At 30.0% G+C, this 26,069-nt stretch overlaps 1 protein-coding gene across 1 annotated transcript; it reads left to right on the top strand.

Moving 5' to 3' along the window:
• Positions 1-17,881: 17,881 nt before the first annotated feature.
• On the top strand, positions 17,882-25,993 carry LOC113376243 (serine-rich adhesin for platelets-like). The gene is made up of 4 exons (XM_026616151.1): positions 17,882-17,919; positions 18,001-23,482; positions 23,557-24,125; positions 25,660-25,993. The coding sequence occupies exons 1-4, from the start codon at positions 17,882-17,884 to the stop codon at positions 25,991-25,993; spliced, it is 6,423 nt and encodes a 2,140-aa protein (XP_026471936.1).
• Positions 25,994-26,069: the final 76 nt, after the last annotated feature.

Genomic DNA, 26,069 nt, shown 5'->3' with positions numbered 1-26,069 from the left:
AAAAAAATATTCATAGATTTCAAAATACTCAAAAATTTCCTGAGGTTTTATGGCTCCTCATTAGCTGTAGTCCGCAAATTATAAAAATTGGTGTGATTATACAAAAGATTTATACTTCTTAAAATGCAACACTCGTAAAAAATATTCGTCGTGCTTATCAAAAACAGTTAAGTCAATTTATTTCATTCGAGCCTCCTGCAGCGTGCAAGCAATTTAAATTCCCGAAATCGGTTCTTTGTCAACCGGAATAATGCCATGGTGGCTTTTCATTGAAGTCTTAATATAAATAAATAATGCACATTAGCGTCTATTGTCAATATTAGCGATCTGGCTTCGATGTGTACACTGGACAGTATTATTGTCTGCCATTCGCATTAAACACATTTTATATGCGCTCGGGCTTTATTTAAACTATCCTTTTACACGTCCGCGCGATACTAATGTATTCAGTGAATCGCCGGCAAATATTTGAGGTAAGTCTTTTATGCGTTTCATGAAACCGATAATTGCAAGCACACATATTTTAGCCTCATCCCGTCGCCTCTCTGTCAACTTGCACCAGAGTGTGTGCATTCCTGCATACATGGACTGATTGTGAGTCCACAAACGGCTCGATTTTTAGCAATGCCCACATCTATACCACAGCTAACGGAGGAAAACTCTAGCTTCGATATTGATAATCGATTATAAATATAAATTCGATTAAATTTACCATGCATTTGAATTAGAATCCATCTGCCTCGCGAGTAAAGAAAAATTGATACCCAATATTGTGACTACAAACAGAATACTTGTAAATATTACTGGTTGGATTGAAAGAGAGTACTAAAAAATTCCTTTAACTGCTCTCATAATAATGGTAAATGCTAAGTTATATATGATTATTTGCCTCTCCATTACAATATTCATATAATATGCATTGTTTGGTAATACCTTGGTCCACATTTATTGTGGATTTTAAATCTTATATCTTTTTTTATCAAATTGACTTTTATAGAATAAAAATATTCTATAAAAATTATATGTATCAATTAAAACACCCTTCCGTCAAGGGAATGCAATACCGGTACATCGGTATACCGATATACCGGTATAACTCCCGATTTTTCGGCGGTATTAATACCGATATTTAACTTAAAAACCGGTATTTTCGGTATTTTTACATAAGCGCTATTTGATACATATTACACTCAAGTTTAAATTTCTCGGAACAAATTTATCCTTAAACTCCATAATGGCACAAACAGCTATATCTTTAAGCGATTCTATAGGATAAATAAATGTCATATTATTGTCTCACTAGTCATTAAACTAATATTTATATATTCTCTAGTAACTTTCATTTTGATTACATTTGTTTGAGACAATAAAAATACCGGTTTTATACCGGTATTCCGGTTTTAAAATAAAAAAGTACCGAAATATACCGGTATTAAATTTTTTATCGATATAGCATTTCCTACTTCCATCCATCCATCAGTAAATTGATAAATCTTTTACAATACAAAAAAATGTTTTTTTTTATATCTTTACCTTTTATAATTTTATAAAGACAGTTGTGACTATTCGCAGGACCCAGAAAAAAACAAGAAACGATCATATATTTTTTTAAAATACTAATAACGTTTTTAGAACTCATATTTAGATTTTTTTAATTTAGGCTGTACTCTAAAGAAACGTATCAACCACTAAGCAATACATTTATTAGTCTTAAGAATCTCATTAAAGTATTCTTAAATTTTCAGTAGAATTATTATTACCTCAACAAATTATATTTAACATTTTGAAATTGGAAAAAATTCCAGAAAGTTATACAAATTTTTGATAAATTCTTCAGTACCATCTCTCTTTGGAGATTTTTTTAATGATCAAATTAAAATGATTTCAGAACGAACTACATTCACCAAATAGACAAAAAAAACTTACGACGAAAATGAAATTAAGGATAATTTGAAGATAATTAAAAATAGTAAAATGTAATTAAAAATTATCATTATTCTTATAAACGGTTGTCCACCCCTGATGTGCATCGATGATGATGGTAATGGCTATTGATTCTTTACATTTCGATTTTGTTTGCTCACGGGCGATGTCACACGGTTTTCCGTACAGTTATGTTGTCCAGATGACGGGACTTACTATTCACAATATGAGGAAGTTGATTTAGACGCCAAGTTCAAGAGAAATAATAGATTTGTCACACAGAACAATATTTTCCTTCAGTTTCGACATTGTAAGGGGAATAACCGATACAAAGTAGAAGAGCCAATGGCAGATATGAAGAATGAGTGGATTGCAGTTTGTGAGAAAATTGTTATATGTTGTTGAGATGGTATTATTGCCGAACCCAAATTATTCCTTGACAATTGATACGTCACAACAGTATTGCAGTCTCTGCATAAACCAAGAAGAAACCATCAAGAAGCATCGATCTTGTAAAAATATTAAATTTCAATCACTTGCATTCTTATATAATTTTGCTTATATAATTTGTCACTTGAGAAGACACCAATAAAACTTGTAAGAAATGCTTTTGTCTGGTAAATAAATATTTCAATATTTGTCATTCGAAAATACGTAAGTGAAATAAATTTCTGAATTTATGGTTCTTATCTTACGGCATCATCAATACATTGACATTGTAGTTTGTTTTTTCGAAAGATATTCGCATTTGATGATGCCTAAATTTTTTTTATATTGTTTCAACAGCTACCAAAACTATTTAACCTTACATGTCCTATAAGCTGTTTGTTGAAAATTTAACCTAATTTTTCATGAGAGACAATCCATCGGTTTACTATTCTCCTATGTGTGCATTTTTTATATTAGCTGTTACGTCTTTAGCTTATCATATGACTGAATGTTGCCCACGAAAGGCAATTTCCACTTGAAATTATATTGAGATCTATAATCTCAAGTGGAAATTTGACATAAAAGCTGCCTGATATCGGGCGAAGCCTAAAGTAATCCCATTTGTAAAAGATAACTGTAAAAGATAGTAGAACTACTTTAAAACTTTTAATATGTATTGACTATTTTGTTAATGAAATTACCCAAGATCTTGAATTTTTTAATTTTGTTCACAAATTTGTACTAATTACAAACTTAACTAGTGGGGTGCAATGCATTGTGTCTTAAGGCAAATTGCTGGAACTTCCCGTACCGTAATTAAAAATCTTGGTACGGAGCCCAAAACAATTTATACAAAATGTGTACACTTTATTAAAATCTCTATAAAATATCTGATAATTTGATGTACATATGTCCAATAAACATTTTTGACCGCTAAATGACATTTTTTTAACTTATTTTTATAGAGAGTCTTTAACCGCTGGACTTGCCTCCCCAAAAATTTAATCAGTTTTTCATCTTGTCAATACAAGTTCAAAATGTTTTTTGAATTATTAAAATTGGATGCTCCGTTTTCTTAAAAACTGAGCATCCGAACTGAGTTACGGTTTTTGGTACTTTTTGCCCCGGATCTTCGGAACGGCAAGACCTGCCTTTGCCAAAAACTAATCAGCAAGTCTACTTATCAATATGAATTAAATGTTTTTTGAATTATTCAAAGCGGTTGATCCGTGTTCCCGAAATTGTGACGAAAATTTGTATCCGCACACACATACACATACATCCATTTTTTCTAAGGTATGCCAAAATATTCAGAAACCCTTGAAAAGTAACGATATATAAAAATTTTCATTATCGATTTTTTTGCGATTACTATAACTTACCCTACGAGAAGTTAAAACCATGTATAAAAAAATTGGATTTCAATAATTTAAAGGTAATAAAGGATTTTTTTTAAGTAATTAAAAAAGTGTATAAATGTTTGAGGAGACTTTTTATAATCTCAAAACGTAGAAAATATTTAAAAATTTAATAAATATATTTTTTAGAAAGAATTGAAGTTTTTTCCAGAAAAATAAAATGAAATATATAATTAAATATTTTTATGAAACTCATCCGTTACATCCGTTAAAAAAAATCTCATTGCACAATATAATATTAAATATTTAACGCGGTCTTCCTCTACTTCACCATAAATCACAAATTATGTGAATGGTACCTTTTCTTTACGATTTGTATCCAAAACGCGGTGGAATTTTTCATGGCCATAGCAGCATATATGTACATGCGGAGAAAAATGTAATTATCAGGAACTAATATATAATCATCATCAAAGCATATAAAACAATTACTGAAATAATTTGTAAATTAATTAGTCACCGTACGGACGGAGTGACTGAGTGGCGCGGGTCAAGCGCCTTCCAGCGCTACCAGCCACCTCGAATGTTTGTCGTTAACAACCGTGAACATTACCATGATCACTCAGAGTTACCAGTTGATCAAGAGAAAAGTGGGAAGATATTCTACTGATGTTTTATTTTAAAAAAAATAATTGATAGATATTTTGTATGATTAGTTTTCAATGTATAGGAATCGTTTATCTTTAGCAAAATTATTTTTAAAATCTATGTACATATTTATTTTGGTAGATGTGGACCATGATATGTTTTTATTACCATATACAAAATATTTTCAATTAAGTATTTCAAATTATTTTCGGAATTACAGAAGAAATAGTGAGCAAGCTTCAAGCAGGTATAGGAGCGGAACGAAAACTTCGACGCGCGATTTATCGGTTTTTCATTTTTTCGATTTTACCTATATGCCGTGCAATATGTTTCCAAGTGAAAATAGCCCTCACCCGGCATTGCTGCACCATAGTCGCCCTATTACAGAAATTGTAATAATAATTTATCAAACAGAGATGTGACAACTGCTTGGGTTGCCATCTGTCAAACAGACTAGTATTAAGTCAAAATTAGCACAACAGCTTATAAAACTATTAGGTTCTGATTGCGGTTCAAAAATTAAAAAAAAAGAAACAAAGAAAAATTTACCTAATTGGTGGGAAAGATAGAAAAAAAAAACTAAACGTCCTATCAAAACGAGACAAATTCATTGTATTCAAAATTAAATTCTATCTAGTTGATCCTTAAAAAACTTAAAAAGAAGTTATAGTTAACCCACTTTTTTAAACAATCTAAATTTTGTATCAAGAAACATGTTTTTTTAAGTTGCGAAAAATTGGTAAATTTTTCATTTATTTCTAAATTTTTTAGGTTCAACTAGAATCTAATACTATTGAAAATATATATCTGTTTCGATTTTTTTGTTTCGAATGAAAATTGTGACTTGTATCTTTCCCGCCTGCTCGCTCGTGACGCATCGACAAAATGCTTGTACCCGGCACATTATGACATATATTTTAATGAAAAAAAAATGAGAAAAATGTTGATCTGTATAACAATAAAACCTGAAAGTTTCGTTTCAATTAAATATTTATTTCCTTCCCTAAAAATTCCTCAAAAAAGCGATTTTTGAAGCTTCTAAAGCAGGCTCCACCCTTAAGTTAAAAAAATCCATATAATAATATACTATAAAACAATAGTTATGTTATTTAAATGATTATTTTATGAATTTCGATGAAATTTAAACAATTTACCTCGATATTTGATATGTTTGTAATTTCAAAGACATGCAATAGAAATTTGATTGGTGAAACATTTTGTTTTTCATTCGAAATAATAATTTCTCTACACTTCCCATTATGTGTAAATAATAGACTTAATCAATAAGATTTGAGATTTAGCAGCTTTTAAAAGTGTGACGATAAAATTTTGAAATTTTGACACAATCTCTTATCAAGAACATTGTTGAATTTTTTCATTAAACTACATTTTGTAGATCTGTTACACATAATATTACACAATTTAAGAAAATAGTCAAAAAATTAACGACTTATTTTACGAAAAAACAGACCGTCCAATCTTTACCAATAATTTAAATCACGATTTCCATCTGATATATTTTGAGCAGTTTTAAATTTTCAAAATGAGTTCAGGATTTTTTACAAAAAGGTGGACAATATTTTGCACATTTCTGCTTATTCTGAAGAAATCGACTGGACCGATTGCCTATCAAAACTAATCAATGCGAAACCTTATCGACATTCAAGAAATGGCATTCAAATTTTTTAACTCACATCAGTCATTCTTTTTAAAACGTAGACGAGTGGTCAAATTTTGGCTCACATATATTCACAAACTTTTTGGTATAAAACGATTCAGAATGAATTGAAACGTTAAATAAACACAAAGTTTACAAATCAGATTTTTTAACGAAATCAAACTTCTTCCTCAAACTTCTCAAGTGTAAAGAAGTAATAGAAAAATACGAAAGCAAACTGGACCATCAATAGGTGACATTACTCAACCATTTGGCATAAGAAGATTAATGGCCTTTAGAATCTTTTTGTATGTATGTCTATGTCTGTATTATGTATTTCTAATTGCTAAATAAAACAGAGTTAAAAAAAATCTCAAGTGCGCTACTCAACACAACCCTCTAATTTTAATAATAACTCTAAAAATATTTATTCTTACTCATCTTCATTTTTAAAATTTGCTATGATTTATTGAATTTTTCTCTCAGAGAACACAAGTATACAAGTATTCAAAAATAACGAATATCCATTACCTAAATAACTGTTGTCATTTAATTAGATGACCTTTTCATCTGATAAACTCGACATCAAATATTTAAAATACATCATATACTGTGTGTGAATTTGTGTATATATGTAGAAATGTATATATGCCTATATATATATATATATATATATATATATATATACATGTGTATAAATATAAAACTAACCAAATCGTAAAATGAAATTCTCCTCGTCTGGTAAATGGCCATTAAGTTGCACCGGATTATTTCGCCGTGTGTTAATAACGAGTCGTTTTGCGGAAACATTAACTCAGCAACGAGGGCCCTGTAATTATAATACGAAGACATAAATGACATAGTTTCAAAATATATGACACAACATCGTTTTACACCGTTAGAACGCCGCTAATGTTTCGAGACAAATCTTAATTAATATCCACTCGCATCGCGTTGTTACGGTGGAAGCTACTAGGAAGCGATAGCGAAAATATTTCGTCGACGCTATTACGACAATTAAATAACTGTTCAATAATTAAATCCGCCGTAAACAAATCAATTGAAAAAAGTTCTAGTACACGATAAAATCTACAGATTCGGAACAACTATTACGCGAGAAATTCCCTACTTACAATTTCATGCAATTCATCTCTTCTTGCATGCTCGCTTGCCATGTGAGAAAGATTTTCGACATTCTAGGAATAATTGTAAATTTAATCAAGATACTCGTAAACTAATATTAATATATATATACACTTAATTAGTAGGCCATACATTGGTAAGTGCTCACCTTTTTATCATAAAAATAGATTAGTAGAGTAATAGTAATAGAGGGTCCGGTCCTCTTTCAAAACACCTATCTACTAACAATAACAAAAACATTACTAAATATCTCCGTAATAGACAAATCGTAATTCAAATAAAAAATTGGTGGTGCGTGGTAATCAAGGCAAATTGCTGGAACTTCCCGTACCAAAAATTATTTTTTTAAAAATATCTTTCAGAATTTAAAATTTTTTGACAAAAATGACAAAAACATTTTTTTTTAACTTTTTTCAAAGCAATCGCGCTGCGAAACTGTTTTAGAAACAAAATATCGAAGCGCGTAAGCGCCGCGTCGTAGTTTAACGCATAAACATAGCTACGAAACCCATAGAAATATAAACAAAATTTGCATTTATTATTAAAATCTTTATAAAATATCTGATAATTTGATGTCCATATGTCTAATGATCATTTTCGACCCCCAAATGGCTTTTTTTACTTTTTTCATTGGATCTTGAAAACCGCTAGATCTGCCTTACAAAAATTTGATCAGTTCTTCATTTTGACAATACAAATGAAATATTTTTTGAATTTTTCTAATCGGACGTTCCGGTTTCTCAAAAACTGAATTATGATATTTGGCACTTTTTGCTCCTAATCTTCGAAACGGCTAGACCTGCCCTTGCCACACACTATTAAGCACGTTTCCCTATTAATAAGAATCGAATGTTTTTTGAATAATTTAAATCGGTTAATCCGTGTTCCACACATCCACATTTTCCAAGGTCTGCCAAAATGTTCAGAAACCTTTGAAACGTAAAGATATATATATATAAACTTTCATATTCGAATCTTTTGCGATTACTATAACTTAATGAAAATTTAATAAAAGACAGTATAGAATTGTATTAAATGATATTTGATACTATAGTATGAATGTCGAGTAGCAAGTTGTGATTAGTGATATTTTACTAGTTGTGAATCAAATGTTTTCTTTTTGGGTGTAAAAGGTAACATCATATAGCTAAGAAATTTAGAATATTTGTTTTGAAAATCCATTATGTTTGAATAATTAATTTCCTCAACTCTTTATGCATTATACAAGAAAATACAATGAAAACTCATAAATCTTACGGAACAAAACAGAACAAAGATTAAGCTTCTCAGGTCAAAAAATTGTATATCGTGCTTACCATATAGAAACAGAAAAAGGCTATAGGGCTATCAAGTAACCTAAAGTCGGGTTATTTCAAATTGTAAACATATTTTAGATCTATATTTTCAAGTAAAAACCAATATTACTACTGCTTGATATCAAGCTGTTCCAGGTAGAAAACCTGGAACTATTGGTTACAAGTGCAAAGTTTCTACCACTTAGCCACGTAGACGCCCTCTCACATAAGAAAAAATTGCAAAATTATATAAGCTACATACCACAGATTAATTTAATGAATATAAAAGGAATATAATTTTATCAAAATATATTCATTGTTTTTAGGGTAAAAAAATGATTAGAATTTAAGACTGTACATCAATCTATATTTCCCTTTTACACTAATAAACTTTTCAAATTTAATAGAATTAACAGTAACCTGTTAAGATACCTTTGGACACTTCATTTTTGGATTGTTTCATGCGATCAAAAATGTATATTCTAGATTACAAAAATACCTTACCGAAGCTGATTTAAACAAAAATGACATGAAAGAGCTTTTATTAAATAGTCTTTTGTGCAACCGTAGAGAAATTTCCTAAAAATTGTTTTGTTATACTGTAGTCTATTAAAAGTGCTTTAGAATATATGACTAAAATATATTTTTATATAATGTTAATTAATTTCAATAAATAATAATCGTTTATCGAACTCGATCACTTTCAGTTGCAGCTTTTACAATAATATTTTGCATTACAACTGTACGCTCGTCTTCAACTGGATTACTAGACCAGAGCACTTTCGATGCAGTCAACAATCTTGAGCATTATTTCTCTATAAGAAAAGGGACAGTCGAATCATTTCATTTTTATTCAAATGAAAGTAAATAAATATCTAGACGAGTTGACGTTAATTTCTTTGACATTTCAAACATTCTGACACACGATAATTCCTGAACACACATTTACTTATCACACAAATCAATGTTGCACAACGAAATTTCATTTACTTTCGACATTACGATTTGCTGGTAAATAAAACTGATTGACAATGTTTATGTAAACTGAAAAGAAAATATAATTACCAGGAGATATATGAAATACAAAGTTATGACTTGGAAAAAACGGTTAAAGTTAATCGATCAACTGGTATTCTGGAGAAGGCAAGTCAGTGAGATAATGCTCTTTTTTAGTTCTTCGGAGTTTTTGTCTTATTCTAGAAATATTTATTCGCATAATTTTCTTTAAAAGTTATGAAATCTCTGATGTCCTGATAATGCTCTTTTTTACTTCTTAGGAGTTTTTGCTTTATTTTAGAAATATTTATTCGCATAATTTTCTTTAAAAGTTATGAAATCTCTTATGTTCTGAGTTACAGGTTGATGGTCTCTATATTAGCTTAATTGCATAATTCTTGTTCACAATTCATCAGTATTAGTCTCTATTAATCCTTTCATAATTTTTTTGTTTACGCAACTGATATTTCAATATAAAATCAAGAAAAAACATTTTTCAACTTAAATATTTCAAAATTTATGTGCTATGTGTACAACTTTATTCTAGCAAATCTGAACCATAAATCCAAATAATAATTATATTTATGATCAATTTCGTAAAAATAAGTAAAAATACTTACTTATATTTTTTTGTACTTTATTTCCATATTTATAATTTTTTTATTTATTTAAATTCAAATACGTACATAACTTTCAATATGAATCATAAATAATTTTATTAATAAATAAATGCTTAATCATACTTGAAATATGTAAATGCCAAACAAATTTTTTAATTTGTTATAAATAAATAGCAAACCAAATACGTAAAAAAATAGTCACAGTATTAGTAATATTAATAATAAAAGTAAGAGTAAGCAAAAATGCGTATTTTTAATTTGATATCATTAAATCATTAGATTAAAATTAATTATTATGTTATATATAGTTTATTTCAGTTTATTATATACTATTTTTATTGACCTTTATGCTATATCATTTAGCCATTTACAACATTTCTATTTCTTATACTTTTTACATCGAATTTTATTCAATAATTTTCCAACATATTATTTTTTATATATTTTTGTTAATATTTTAATATCCTATTCTTCAGTATTACTAGTTAAAAATTTTCTCGTCACGATTTTAAAACTAGCCAAGTCTCAATTCTTATTAATTAATTTGATGATATATTTTAGTACATCGAAAATTTCATGGATCTTGCATTGTGTTAAGGTAAAATGCCACTTATTTCTAGTTTATTTTTGTATTAAAACTATTGATAATGTTTTTAGATTTTTTTTAAATTAATAAATTCGTTTTGATTAATCGGCGAAATTACTAAATCAAGTCGTCTATATATCAAAGAAATTATGTTTGAAAAATAAATAACCGTCCAAATTATTATTATTGCGTTAATGGTCATTTTAGAATTAAACAAAAACCGTATTATTTAAATAAAAAGTTGTGTAATCGTTCGTACGATTTTCCAATGAAGAGATTACCGTCTGATTTATTGTTTAACACTAGACTTTTAATAAGACAATAAAAAGTTGCCTTTTTTCCGTAGTATGTAATCAAAAACGCGTTAGCGCGCGATAAACGCTGTTAGCTGACAAAATTGTCCGATCTCATTCGTAATATCAGAATCACATCTTAATAAATGAAACCTGTTTTTTGTACACCTGTTCGACAAAATTAAAATTCCGTTAACATTGGACGCCGCGCATCGATAAATATTTTTCTAACGGTTTTTTTTGTTTGTTTCCGAACCTATATGCATATTACATCGACTTTTTCAAATAATTCAGATAATAATGGAGCAAATCACTTTTACATCATCAGGATTTCATTCGTTTTCTATAAAAGATTTATATGATGATTAAAGAAATTATTTTTTTTATCGACGCATCAAGGCCAATTATCCTGGTGAGAAATATATCAAACAAAATCATGATCAGGATCCGTACAATATTTAAAATTCATACTATTATTAGTAATTTCTTATAATCATAAAAGTCTTTTATTAATAACAAAGCACAAATTCAATAAAAATGATTAATTAATTAAATTCAAATAAAAATAAAAATTAAATAATAAAATTAAATAATCATTAAGGAATTGGTGGAATGGATACATACTTGGGGTACTCGGATCAAATCCCTGTACTGTGTAAAAAAAGTTAATATACTTGAAAATTGTACTAAAATTATATAAAAATATGTCATCAAATTAATTAATAAGAATTGAGACTTGGCTAGTTTTAAAATCTTGACGACAAAATTTTCAAATGTTTATTTCGAAAATAATCATTTTCGCTTTTCATTAAAAACAAATTAATGCGATTTCCAATTAGTATGGCTGGCTTATTATCCAAAATTTTAATACTATTTTACATCCAATCATTTTCAAAAACCTATAATTTATTAAGAAGATAATTTAGATCATAGACTCTATCTCTATGCAAAGATTCAGTTAAATGGTAACAAAGTAAACAAAAAGTTGCAACAATTAATTTTCAGATACTATTCAGCACTATCGATTTCCTATTAAATCCTTTCAAAAAGATTTTGAATTTTTAAAATCGCTTCAGGATTTTTGGCCAAAAACGTTGACAAAAACATAAATAAAGAAACAGCCGGGCCGATCATCGCACAAACCTAATCAATGTAAATTCTTATCGAATTTAATCTAATAGTTTTTTATATTTTTAAAACGGCTTTTACCTCACATAATTTTCCCAATTTTGAAGTCAAACCATTCAGAATGAGTTGAAACATTGAGAAAACCTAACATTAGCAAATTGGATTTTCTGGCAAAAACGTACTTTTTTTCTTTGGAAAGTTAATAATAAATGAGTAATTGAATTAATATACGTAAATATATTTAATAGAAGAATCCTAGATTATTCAACAAATTATTTTATGTATCCTTTCTGAACAAAAATCTCAGCATCTAGACACGTGCCATCATCAGGATTTATCCTGTAATTTTAAAAACTATTGGTCCATATCCTTGTTCAAAAGCTCTTATATATAAAATTGGTATTTCAAGATTGAATAAAATACACTTAATGATGGTAAAAAATCTTGAATAAATGAAATAAAAATTATTTTCGGTATTTTGTAATATAAATGTACATGCCCTACATGTGAATGAATAATTCCCTTTAAAATAAAAATGTCTGACTAATCGTAAGCTAAATAACATACATAAATTTATTTACTTTTTTATTGATCTCGTAAACGTCCAGCCATATATGTTTTTTTATAATAATTTTACTTTCTTTCTCATCTACTTTTAACCATATCTTATCGTTACTAATTATATATTAATAATTATTGAATATTCTTATCATTTCAAATTGAAATCGAATAGTACCTAGTATGATAATTAAACATATTTTATATGCACTTTTAGTTTAAATGAAAGTTAGATTTAATTTAGATGTGATATTATCTCGTACTTATTAATAGTGAACCACTTATGAGTAGACTCTTAATGCTCATCTTTTTATTTTCATTCTTATTGATGAATCATACAAATTGCTAAATGTCTTCTACGATAGCTTGTAATTTATATTAAGGGAGTATTCTAGTGTAGAAATTCAAAAAAAATCGATCTTTTGTTTCATATTTTAAAAGTTCAACTATTAGAGAATTCCCCACTTCAGCAACTGCTAATTTTTCAAAATTGTTATTTTTTTTTGTTTTTACTTTTTTCTGTACTCTTGTAACATTGATAAATACAATATAAAAAAATGACAGTAAAAAAATTAGTTACCTCTTTTTTACAATGATTTAAAAATGGCCTAAAATTCATGTCTCTACACTACAATACCCTCTTAAGTTCAATGAAAAAAATGATATGTAACTTATTTAAAAATATTCTATCTTTTCATTAACACGTTGATCGCCATGTCACTCATATGTGTCTGACGATAAAAAGTTCTACATGAGCCATGCCAGCCATATGTCTGACATACGCCATTTGATAGAAGAAAAACGAAGTTTTAATATAGGGCCATGTCAGACATATGTGTCGCATAAAACATAGTTTTTTCAGGAATTTTGTCAAAAATAGATTTTTAATTAAATCATCTAATGAAGTTATCAAAGCTAAGATGGCCATATTTTTTTAAGTCAAAACCGGGACTGCTGTCTTTTTTATTTTTAGTGATGATGGGGAGGGGGGGTAAGTCTGCTAAATAATTTAAATATAATTTTAAAATAAAAATACTATTTAAGAATATGAAAAATATTACATTAATGAATTAATTTCTTTTTAAATCAAAATTACGAGCTTCTAGTAAGTACTTTACTGTTCGATTATATGCTATATATACTCTCATTCTCACTCTCATTTTCAAAATTTCGATTATATGCTATATATACTCTCATTCTCACTCTCATTTTCAAATATTTGAAGTGTAGTTTTAATTTTATTATCAAGTAATTGCAAAGATTAAATTTAAACCTATATTTTTCGAAGACCCAGGACAATCTGAGACAAAATCCGGGACAAATATTGCCGGGACACAAGGGGGAAATCCGGGATCTTACCAAAGCCCATATGAATTTTTTTCTGACATTATATAGTATCTTCTCGAGCACGTCGATGCTACTCATATATCTAAATAAATATCAACTCTAAAATGAAACTGTAAAAATGTTTCGCCAGAAATTTGACAAAAACAATAAATTCCTCGTGTCCATTCAAACAAACGGAATCGTCTGAATCGCTAAGAAATAAAACTGATAATGTTAACTAGTTAACGTAACGTCGGATTTAGAATGAATTCGTGCGTGTAAAAATATTAGGTACAAGCCGAGAGCATCCTGCTACAAACGAGATTGTTATTTGAATGCCGTGGTCGCTTGATGCAATGGTTCAATGGACACACTCAACTTAAAACATAACTGTTTTGTGTTCATAAACACAAATATTGCATTCCCGCCACATGGGAAACGGACATAAATCGTAATGGGCAATTTTAATTTCTAATTAAGCGCTTAAATTGCCATGAGGGAAATGATTTTTATTCCAATTCGCCTAACCTAAATTTCACGCTAAACTAGGTAGTTTATTTATTATAGGCCTCGCTACAGCATTTAGCCACTTGCAACATTTTTATTTTATGTCCTATTATATTCATAAGCCGATTCTGACGTAAAATAGACCCATGTTATGCAAGTCTATGTTACGTTCCAGTTTTCATACAAAATGCTACTAAATACTGTCAAAATGCCATGTATTTGCTATGGAAACAGGCGTTTTAGACATAAAATGCAACTTCGCTCATATGCCATCAAGCCATATCTCAAATATCTAGTTATGGTAACACCTTTTTTTGTCATTTGTGCGTTTTCTAGGTTAGATTTTCTATCTAAAACGCCCGACTCCGCAGCAACCACATAGAATTTTGACAGTTTTTAGTACCACTTTATATGAAAACATTGGTCTATTTTACGGCAGAATCAGCCCCTCAATGTTCTATATTATACAAATTGGTTTCTTACATACTTCTTCATTTTACGTAGATACTTTGTATAACCTATTCTATTTAATGTTCTATATCAATTTTTCGACAATAATTTTTACATAGGGTAGGGCGGGACACAAAGGTCCAATTTGACTTTTAATAACTACACTGTCTAAACCAAATAAACTAATTCACAAGCAACTATCCAACTATGTTCTGTAAAATTCCCAATTAACTCATAATTATGAAAATATGATTTTTGGCTATTTTTCTAAAATTTGGCACCTGTCTCTTATCCTATAGGCTGCATAAAGATAGCCATCAAGCAAACAAATGCAATATGTTTTTTCAAATTTTAAAGGAATTTTAATAAAAATTTCATGAGCTTTTAATAAAAATTTTCATTTTTTTACAATGATACCATGATCTGGTATTTTGTGAGAAATATTCATCAACAATTATGTAATATCTATTACTTTAATTTGTAAACTTTTATGAAGGTTATATAAATAAACTACTGAATATAACTTACAAATAACATTACAACTTATAAAATAATTAAATAACGTATACATAAGAATTATATTCAGGTATCATAAACTAAATAAAAAAGCTCAAAACCAAAAAATCTACCGGCAAAACAAAATAATTTCGTTATGAATATTCCTACATTACCATTTATATTCTGATTGCGACGTAATAAGATTCAAGATGATGACTCATGACACATTTTATGGCTTCTACTTTAAAACGATATCGTTAAAAAATTTCATACTTTAAATGTTTTTGAGATAATGAATTTAATCTATTAATAAAACTCACCAAGTGGCCAAATCTCGTAATTGTCACCAAGTACATATTCTCTATTATTTTGAAAACTACAGATCCTTGCATTTTTTAAGATTCTGTAATATAAGGTTTTTGTGAATTAGTTTTATAAAAATATATTTACAAGTAGGATGTCTAGATAAAATCTTAAAGTCCATTTATTAATGATTGCTCTTCAACATAAAACACTTGCTACATTTAAAACCAATTACAAATTCTTTCTTTTTATATTATTATTATTTAATATAACCCATCAATACTAGATAAATAACGTTAAAAAAATTTCTTAAGTGAGATTCTTTGGTTGTTATTTTGCTAGATCAAGGAGCCATGACTTCCTTAATCTTTTATATGTAAGTAGTTAATGCATCTTAAGATTTTATCACGATTCTTGCTCAAAAATTGACAATAAAAATATTGCAAAATTAAAACGATGTACACTATAAAATTCTAAAACCTATAAAGCTCGCTTACTAGAACATTTTTTTTGCATTTTAAATTGAATATAACAATACTTTGCTAATCGAAAAAAGATCGGTTAAAGATCATATTTCAAATGCTGACTAATTGCATAAATATCCTCAATTATAATTATATATAGTCATATACACATACGGTCATATTTTGAATTTTTTTGCTTTTAAAAATGTCTTTTCTGCATATAACAATAACCTTGATATTATGCATCTGAGTACAAGTTGTACTCGTCTAAATTACATGCTTAAAGTTAATGAGCGGAACAAGAAATAACTCAATGTAATTGACTAAATTTACTAATTCAATTCATAATAATTATATAGATTTCCATTCATCATATATCTACTTTGAATGAAAATATCAAATAATATTTATTATATCAAGAATTTTTGCTGGAATAACCATTAGTAAGTGAAAAACAAAAAATAAGGCAAACCTAAAAGCTCGTAGTTTATTTAAAACTGAAATTAAAGCTTTATCTCTGCATTCCAATCTATTGATATATAGATACATTTTCTAATATTTTATGATATATTTTTGTGAATTTATGACGCATTTAAATATTTTTTTACCGTCAATAGTTAATTGCTAATTTATTTTTGGGAGTTTTATATACCTATTATCCTAAAAATGGTTCAAAATATTATCACTAATTACAGTTGAAAATAAGTTGTAAAATAAGTAGAATTAATAATTATTTATGAAAAAAATTATTTGTGCGGTTATTAAACGATAACATTTTTTTCATTTGTTTAATTTCCGATGTTTCAAAACAATATTGACACATACAAGGACAAATTTAAACTGAAAGCAATATTGTTACTTCCAAGGACAATTCTGAATTAAAAAGAATATATTTTTCAATAATTGAGAATACATACACTAACTGGAACATAAAAATAATATTACATATAATTTTACTTTTTCGCGTGTATATTTTAAATTCTTGATACTTCCAAAGCCAGAAAAAATAATACAATTAATAACTAACTGTTATACTTATGTGTGTTAATTTTAAACCAATCTTCGCTTTCATCTTTTATTCTTTATATATAAACACAAAAATTAAATACGACACCTTTATTGCATAGTCACGTGGAAGAAGCGTTTTATCAATTTTCTTTGAAAAGAAATCAATTCAATTTTTTTTAAATTAATCCGGTAACGTTAGAACGCACATCAATCTAACAAAGAAATGAATCAAAACACACAATTTGATTGTTCATGTTTGTTGAAATTATACATACCGTTGGGTTTTGAACTACAAGTATAATAGATAAAAAAAAAGTGGAAAATCGATTATTTCGCTTCATTTTAATTTGTAAATAGAACCAAAAACTTTTATATCATTAGAAAAATTCAATATAAATAGAAAAATAAGTATATAAAAATATATAAAATTTCAGTAGTTATTTTAAATTTGATGTATAATATTAAATTTGAATCAGGACAATATTATTTTATGTATTAGTCCCATTATGCGCTTTCAAACTTTATTGAATTCAACGAGAAATTACACCTGACTGACAAGCTGTACGTGAACAGTTCTTAACACAGCATTAAATTTGTATTATTAAATAACTTTATTCTTAAGAGATACTTAATATAATACGAATATATAGATGTTAATAATTAATGTTTAATAAAGTCACATTTTTTTATAATGAAAATATCTTCAAAATTGACTACCCCATTATTCAAGTACATCCACATTTAACATTTTAATTAATAGTTAATTATTAATGATTAAAAATTGTAATTATTTTTTATTTTTATTTTCAGTGTTGTAACGTCAGTCTCGGTAATAATGGATGATGGCAGTGGAAGCAAAACGTACTTCGCGGATGCGGCTGGAAAACCTGTCCCTAGGCCTGGTATTAATTCACAGGTGGCAAGTCCAATTAATCTCCTAAACCCCGATCGTTATGAGTTCTACACCTTCGACGACACTGGCGATCTGGTAAAACGACTAATGACTTTAGATGAAATCCAAGGCATTATAGCTGGCGGTGATGGAGATGCAGCACTTTACAGTGATGACCAAACCCTGGCCGACACTGCCGATATGTTAAGTATTCCTCAATCCCCGGAACTTCGCGTAAAAGACGTTGTCGCAAATATCCAAAGTGTTATGAAAGGCGAAATGGAACAACAGAAAAAACAAACTACCTTAACCAAGCCAATGCTAGATACACCTGATGTTTCCGCGACATGGAGTATGATCCTGCCGGCGATTTTTGGAAATACTGGCGGTGATATAATTCCAGAGAAACATCCACAAGTTATAATGACACCAGAAACAGAAGTAGTCGACACCGTCACTTTAAAGAGCAATAGCACAAATGAGCAACCTGCCGAAAGCCGAGAGCCCATCACGGATAAAACTCAACAAAACGAATCAGCAGAATCGTATACAATTTCCGCAACGACTAAGGAAGAACCATTTAGTAAGCCTGTTTCAGCTGAATCAGATCTTAAAGAAGATACTAAAAACTATACTCTGATTTCATATACAGGAACGACCGAAAAATATTCATCATCCACATATAAGTTAAATGAACTTACTAAAAAGCCAAACGAGCCAATAGTTTACGAGAAAGTCAATATTGAAAATGCTAATAAACAAGAAACGTTATCTACAATCTTGGATGATAACAATGTAGCATTCATAACAATTAAGCCCTTAGACACTGCAACTACATTAAAGCCACTGAATCTATTATCAGAAAAACATCAATCTTCATCGAATGCACCGACTGTAACAGACGAACAGAAGGAAGACACATTAGACGATAAATTATTCTATACAATAGAATATACAAAACCATCATCAGAATCATCTATAGAAATTAAGACATCAGAAACCAACAGAGATCCCACAATACAAGAAAATGACAAAGAGATAACTTCAAGTCTTCCGTCTCAAGAAGTAATTTTTGATAATAACTCAAAACCTTCATTATACAGCGTTGATATTATTAAACCTCTTCATAAGAACATATCATCAGAAGTAGATCATGTTAAAGATATTCCAATCTCGACAGCGCCATCAGTACTAAATATTATATCTGAATCTACCACAGTAAATAACATTGTAGAGCCTGAAATTCTAGATAAGTCTCCTGATAGTAACATCCAAAATAACATTTCACAAACTAAGCCGGATGGTTTAGCTGAAGAAAGTAAGATTGCGCCTACAGTAATTGATTCAATTTCACTAAAGCTAACCACAAATGAATACGATTCCCAAACAAAAGCTGCGCCTACAATGTATACATCAACATCTCCCACTGATAATACTTTTTCAGATATGGCACAGAATACTGAGTCTGATGAAATCATCAAAACTGAGGCTACCCAATCACATAAATTGGGCACGACATTTACGACCGACAGTCGCACTGAAAGCTTATATACCAAGCAGCCATATCATAATTTTGAAGAATTATACTCCACTAGTCAGCAACTGTATACGATACCAGCCATTTTTGATATATTAAAGATAAATACAACTAAAGATGATGGTGATAAAATACAAACTACATTTGGAGAATCGAGTACCGAAAATATACAAAACCCTAAAATAGCCAGTACGGAAAATATAGATCAAACACAGGAAGATGATTCAAACACTTCCAAATTTACCACAGTAACGTCTTATCAAGATATTAATGAATCTACGCCCAAAGAAGAATTTATAATTCATGCTGGATCCTTAGAAAATGATTACACCGAAGAACAACAAGGATCAACATTTTCGTACTACGATTACTATAAAACTACTAATAATGATGATGTAACATCCGCTAAAGAAACATCCAATGGCCAATCATCGACATATACTACAAACAAAATACCAACTACCCAATATGATGAAGTCTTACAAACAAAAACCGATTCAGATCAATTATATTTAACTCAAACAAGTAGTACGTTGACAGAAAAATCGACGGAGAGTCCTATTACTAAAGAAATAAATAAAGTCACAGAATTCGCAAACCCTTCGACGATTGCTGTATTAGATGAATCTGACGATAGCAAATTGAGTACAGCTTATGAACAGGTCACAGACTCTGCTTCCACTAATTTATACACCGAACAGCAAACAACAGACAAAGTAAAAGATTATGATCAAATAAAGGAAACTCCAACGACGACCATAAATACAAAAATATCTAGTGTCACTGAAAATACGGAGATTGCTAAAGAAGACGAGCAAATTAAGAGCGAAGTTTTCACTACACCTTCAAATCAAGATACTCCAGTTACACAATATGTTGACGATGTATCAACTTTAAAACCATATTCGTTATCGGATATAATGGGATCAATGTTTACTAACGTGAATGATGAATCACTAAGTACAAGACCAGAAAGCGATTCGCTGATACTGTCTCTTCAAGAATCATTATCAAATGTTATATCACAGGTGTCAGATGATTCATCTGATACTTCAGTACCTTTGATTCTACATAGTGAAATCACTACACAAAAAGCTCCCTCTAAAATCCAAGAAAATAACGACGATCAAATCACATATGAAACCTCTGTTGTTAAAGAAACGTCTTCTGTATCAATGGAAGCAGGAAGACCGCACACCAAACCACAATATAATGAGTATCATTCATCAGAATCTTCGAGTACTGAAGATTCCTATCCATACGATTCACAATCTAGTGAAGAAAACTATCCAGTAAGTCATAAAGCACCAAATTACACCCCTACAAGAATTATAGACACCACTACTTATTCGCATACATCAACATCTCAGAAACCTATCAAAAACAAATTAAATGACGAAGTTTATGATGATTTGCAAAACAAACAACAAACTCATAAACCGCTACTCACATCTTCAGAAGAATATCCTGCAAATCCCGATCAATATCAAGGATTTGGTACCAGAATTGGAACTACAACACAAAAATATTTCACGACACAACCATCAAAACTAAATAGGCATGATACAACTAAGTATATTGAAACTTCTACATCAAAAGCCGATAACTTTGTAGATCATTCTTCAGTATCACAAGATAGTGACAGCAGCATAATAATAATAAAAGCTACAACCGAAAGAGTAAAAAATAATAAAGGCGAAAATAAAAAACCTAGCACAATTTATGCGAATACGTACAACACTAACTATAAATTGTCAAGTATCATTCCTATAGAATCATCTACCTACCACCTCAAATTGAACTCAAGTACTCAAATCAACAGCAATAAAATTCATCAAAATGCACAAAAAATAAAAACTGAATTAAATGCAACAAATCCTATTGAGTCACAATTCAACAAGGTTACAAATGAATCGTACCCCCAGGACAATATACAAAATGAGTCCAAAAATGAAGACGTGAGCACCATTAGTGATATAAAAATAAATATTGAGAGTAAACTTTCATCAACAACGGAAGGTGTTAAAAACTCTGATACGACAAGTATGAAATCAAATCCTAGAATCACAACTGAATATGAGAAGAACAACCCAGAGCTCTTCCTAACAGAAGCGAACGCAACATTTATTAGCGATTTTAACAATATTAAAAATAATAATGAAGATAATACGCACGAACATGTTATAAAACCTAATAACAAAAATGCTGACGAAGAAAAAACTACAGTTGAGACTGAAGAAATTGGTACAACTAAATTTATTATTAATGCAGGTGAGATTGATTATACTACAGAAAACAATCAAGCAGTATATGGTTCAGCTACTATAGATAAAGAATATTCAACTACTAATTCTGAACAAACATCACTAGGTTATATAAACGACAAAACAGTAGAACTTAGCACAACTACAAAAACAATTGTTAGTGATGAAATAAATACAGAGCAAGGTTTAAATGAACAATCAACATTATACGACACGTATTCTCCCGATAGTTCTTCGACAGTAGATGATGCACAACAAATTTCGACAATTGATCATAAAACTCATGATCCTATAGAAACGGAAAAATCAACAGAAACTGTTATTAAATCACAATCTACTTCTGCTTATTTATCCGAAAACACTTCAGATAAAATTATAGCTTCAACAATAGCTGATGAATACGCAACAAATGAACAAAATGTAAATGAATATTCTACCACTCAAAAAGAGCTACTTGTTTCTCAACCAGAAAATATACAATCAACTACAACTGTAAATACAGATAATCAGATTACAACTGAAATTAAAAATATAGTTCAAGAAGCTCAAAATACACCTTATACTACATTTGAAAGTACCGTTCAGCCGGAATTCCAACAAACAATTAAAGTTCAAGAAAACTCGAATGATGCCAATCCTACAACTATCACAGATAATATTGAAATAATTTCATCTAAGCCTGCATCAGTTGACTTACAAGCAGATACGTCAGACATATTGATCACAGAAAGCGAAAAGAATAAAACCGATTCACAAACCTTTGCTAATGATCAGACATTAAGTTTAACTACAGTTAAAACGAATGATGACTCTTCTTACGCAGAAGATGAAAAATGGAAAATAGTAACTACAATAAATGCCCTTCAAAGTGAAACTACCAAAGTACCTGCGCAAACAACGTCCATATCAACCCCGACAAAAATAGAAAATATACAATTTGTTTATCAAACAACTGATAGCCCAATTTCACCTCAGATTGTTAATGAAGATACTGGAGCAGAACCCATTCGATTCAGTTCCTCTCCTAAAGAAAATTTAGGACTTCTTGAGAGTACCGCTGGCTTAAGTGAAGATATAAGTGAATTTGCGGATCTGTGCAATGAACTAGCTTTCAAATATTGGCAAGCTGTGACAAATAAAGGTATTAGTACATCGCGCGGCTTGGTAATTTCACCATTTGCAGTAACATCCTTGTTGGCTATGATGTTTATGGGTGCGAGAGGAGCAACATCAGAAGAAATGAATGAAATACTGAAATTAGATGATATGGTGACTTTCAATCCTCATTTAGTATTTAAAAACGTTACTGAATCTATAGAAGTTAATAAAAGGTCTGGTGTTGCCACATCTGCATTTGTCAGAGAGTTGTTTAGTGATAGAACAAAAGTAAAACTACTTGGCTTCTATAAACAAAGAGCACAACAGTTTTATGGCGGACATGTAGAGGAAGTAAATTATAATGTAATTAATGATATTGTGAGAAGAAGAACAAATCTTCTTGTGAAACGACAAACATGGGACAAAATTCCAGAATATTTGAAATCAAATGTGATTACACTAAGACCGCCATTGGCAGCCCTATCAGCAAATATATTCCAGGTAATGTATTTGAAATTAACAAGAATTATATAAATAATCAAACAAATTAATTTAATGATTTATTGTTAATTTAGACTGACTGCACACTTGGGTCATCACGGGAAAGAGATGGTGAAATGTTCTTCATGGTACTTCCTTCTAGCAGACAACGAAAACTCGTACCTATACCAGCTGTTGTTTATCGCTCAGGATTCTACGCTGGTTATGATGCGTCATTAGATGCTACAGCCATATCTATAGGCGGACCAGACAAAATAGTCAGCACAATATTTGTGATACCAGGACAACAAGGACAAGTTGCACCGGGAGATAACTTGGAAAGCCTTGAGAGAAGGCTCATCAACACATCGTACAAGGACAAGGCATGGTCTAGTTTAATGCAATGTTTACTTGAAAGACCAGGACTGGAAGCTCAAATACCAAGGTTCTCTCATCGCTCCATTATAAACGCTACAACCGCCCTTCAACGAATGGGTCTCGATACGTTATTCAACCCAGATGAGGCAGATTTACGCGGTCTTAATGGCATGACAAAAGATCTGTACTTCTCTGATATGTTGCAAGTTAATACGTTTACAACGTGTGGAGAAGATACAGTGGGCGATTTCCATCATACGGAATTCTATCCGGCTTCAGGATATAGGTATACTGATTTTTTACACATTATTAACTTCCCGAAGGAGAAGTTTGTTTTCATAAAAAAATCCGTTTCGCTAATTTTATGTTTTCTCGACGTTTCAAGCATTCTGAATCGAATGAGACCAAATTCGGAAAAAGTATATGTGTGTTTGTGTATGTGTATGTGAACAGATTTTTTGCCCTAAATCGACGTTTTCTCAAAAACGGCTGTGCAGATTTCAAAAATTTGAAAGCCATTCGATGTATCTCGATGAAGACTAGCGTTTATCAATTTTGCGCGATGATCAGCAAAGCCGTTCCTTTGTAAATTGCATAAAAGTGAAACATTTTTCGTCCACGTTTTAACCCGCAATGCTGAATCGATTTTGAAAACTCAAAAACTGTTCGAAAGATATTGGTTGGGAATCGTGCTATTTGTTTTTGGTAAAGATCAGCCGGGCCGTTTTCTTGTAATAAAGTGGTAAAAAAAAATTCGGCGATTTTTATGATTTTTTTTTTGACGGTAGATACCATAGTCTTATAGATCATACTAAAATATTACGGCCCTACGACAAGTCGTTTAGTTTTAAAAATTCTTCAAAGTTTGCAAAATTAGTATCGTTTTTTTGGCATTTGTCAAAATTAGACCTTTTTTAAACGTTTGCTCAAAAACGTCTGAACCGATTTCAGAAATTTAAAAATTTGATGTATCTCAATGAGGACTATCGTTTGTCAGTTTTGTGCGACGATCTGCCAAGCCATTTCATTGTAAATTGAAAAAAAAGTGTTAAACTTTTCGTCCACATTTAAGCTCATACTACCAAATCGATGTTGAAAAATCAAAAACTGTTCGAAAAATATTAGTTGGGAATGATACTGATTAGTTTTAGGTGAAAGTTTACCGAGCCGTTTTCATGTAATTAACTGTTGAAAAAACAATTTGAGCCGATTGTTATGGAACTTACTGATTCTTATAGAACTTACTGAAATAGTACGGCTTTACGACAAGTAGTTTAATTAAAAAAAATCATCAAAGTTTGAGAAAATCAGTAGTTTTTGGACGTTTGTTAAAATTAAAATTAGACGATTTACTTGGTATAACAAGAGTACTTAGTCTTAATGAACATACTAAATCATTAAAGCCCTACGGAAACTGGTTCAATTATAAAAATTGTTGATTTTTGAAAATTTGCTTTTAGAAAATACTTCGAGTTAACGTGTTCGTTATATGTAATAAATCCACTCGGAATACTTTTAATCACTCATAAGTTAATTTTTTTTTTATTAATTAAAGCAATTATTTATACATTTCGGGAAGTTCATGTAACTTGCCTCAAGGCAAAATACCAATACCAGCTAGTTTATTGATTAAGTCGGGAAGTTCATGTAACTTGCCTCAAGGCAAAATACCAATACCAGCTAGTTTATTGATTAAGTCGGGAAGTTCATGTAACTTGCTTCAAAGCAAAATACCAATACCCACTAGTTATAACATACTTTTACATATTATTATGTGATATTTCGGGAATTTTAGAATTAAACTTCTAAATTATATTTAGATCCAACAGAGAAGTCGAGGAGGAAGAAAAACAGAGGTTATATAGAGAAGCTCTACGTCGTTACGAAGAAGCAAATCGATCGGTCGACGAAGCTCTGATCAAAGCTCGCACAGCAGACGAACCGAGAGATTACCAGCGAGCTTTCCACGATCCTGTTCACGATCCCAGTTACCTGTATCTGCCATTGGCGCTGAGACCACGACAGGCGCGCAATCCCGAAGGCAACGGACGAGCACCCCGATTGAGACTAGATCGTCCTTTCCTATACTTTGTTCGACACAATCCCACTGGATTGATTTTACATATGGGAAGATTTAATCCACGTCTACTTTAATAAGTTGATCTTATCGACATTAAGGGGCACAACTAGTGTAACCGCCTAAAAAAAGGTGATTTTTGAGAATTTATTT

This window comes from Ctenocephalides felis, unplaced genomic scaffold, assembly GCF_003426905.1.
Source record: "Ctenocephalides felis isolate EL2017-DRISC unplaced genomic scaffold, ASM342690v1 CF-g0.4_SCAFFOLD_01886, whole genome shotgun sequence".
NCBI classification, from domain to species: domain Eukaryota; kingdom Metazoa; phylum Arthropoda; class Insecta; order Siphonaptera; family Pulicidae; genus Ctenocephalides; species Ctenocephalides felis.
Note: the sequence above shows the minus strand (reverse complement) of the source record. Positions and strands in the feature narration are given on the sequence as shown.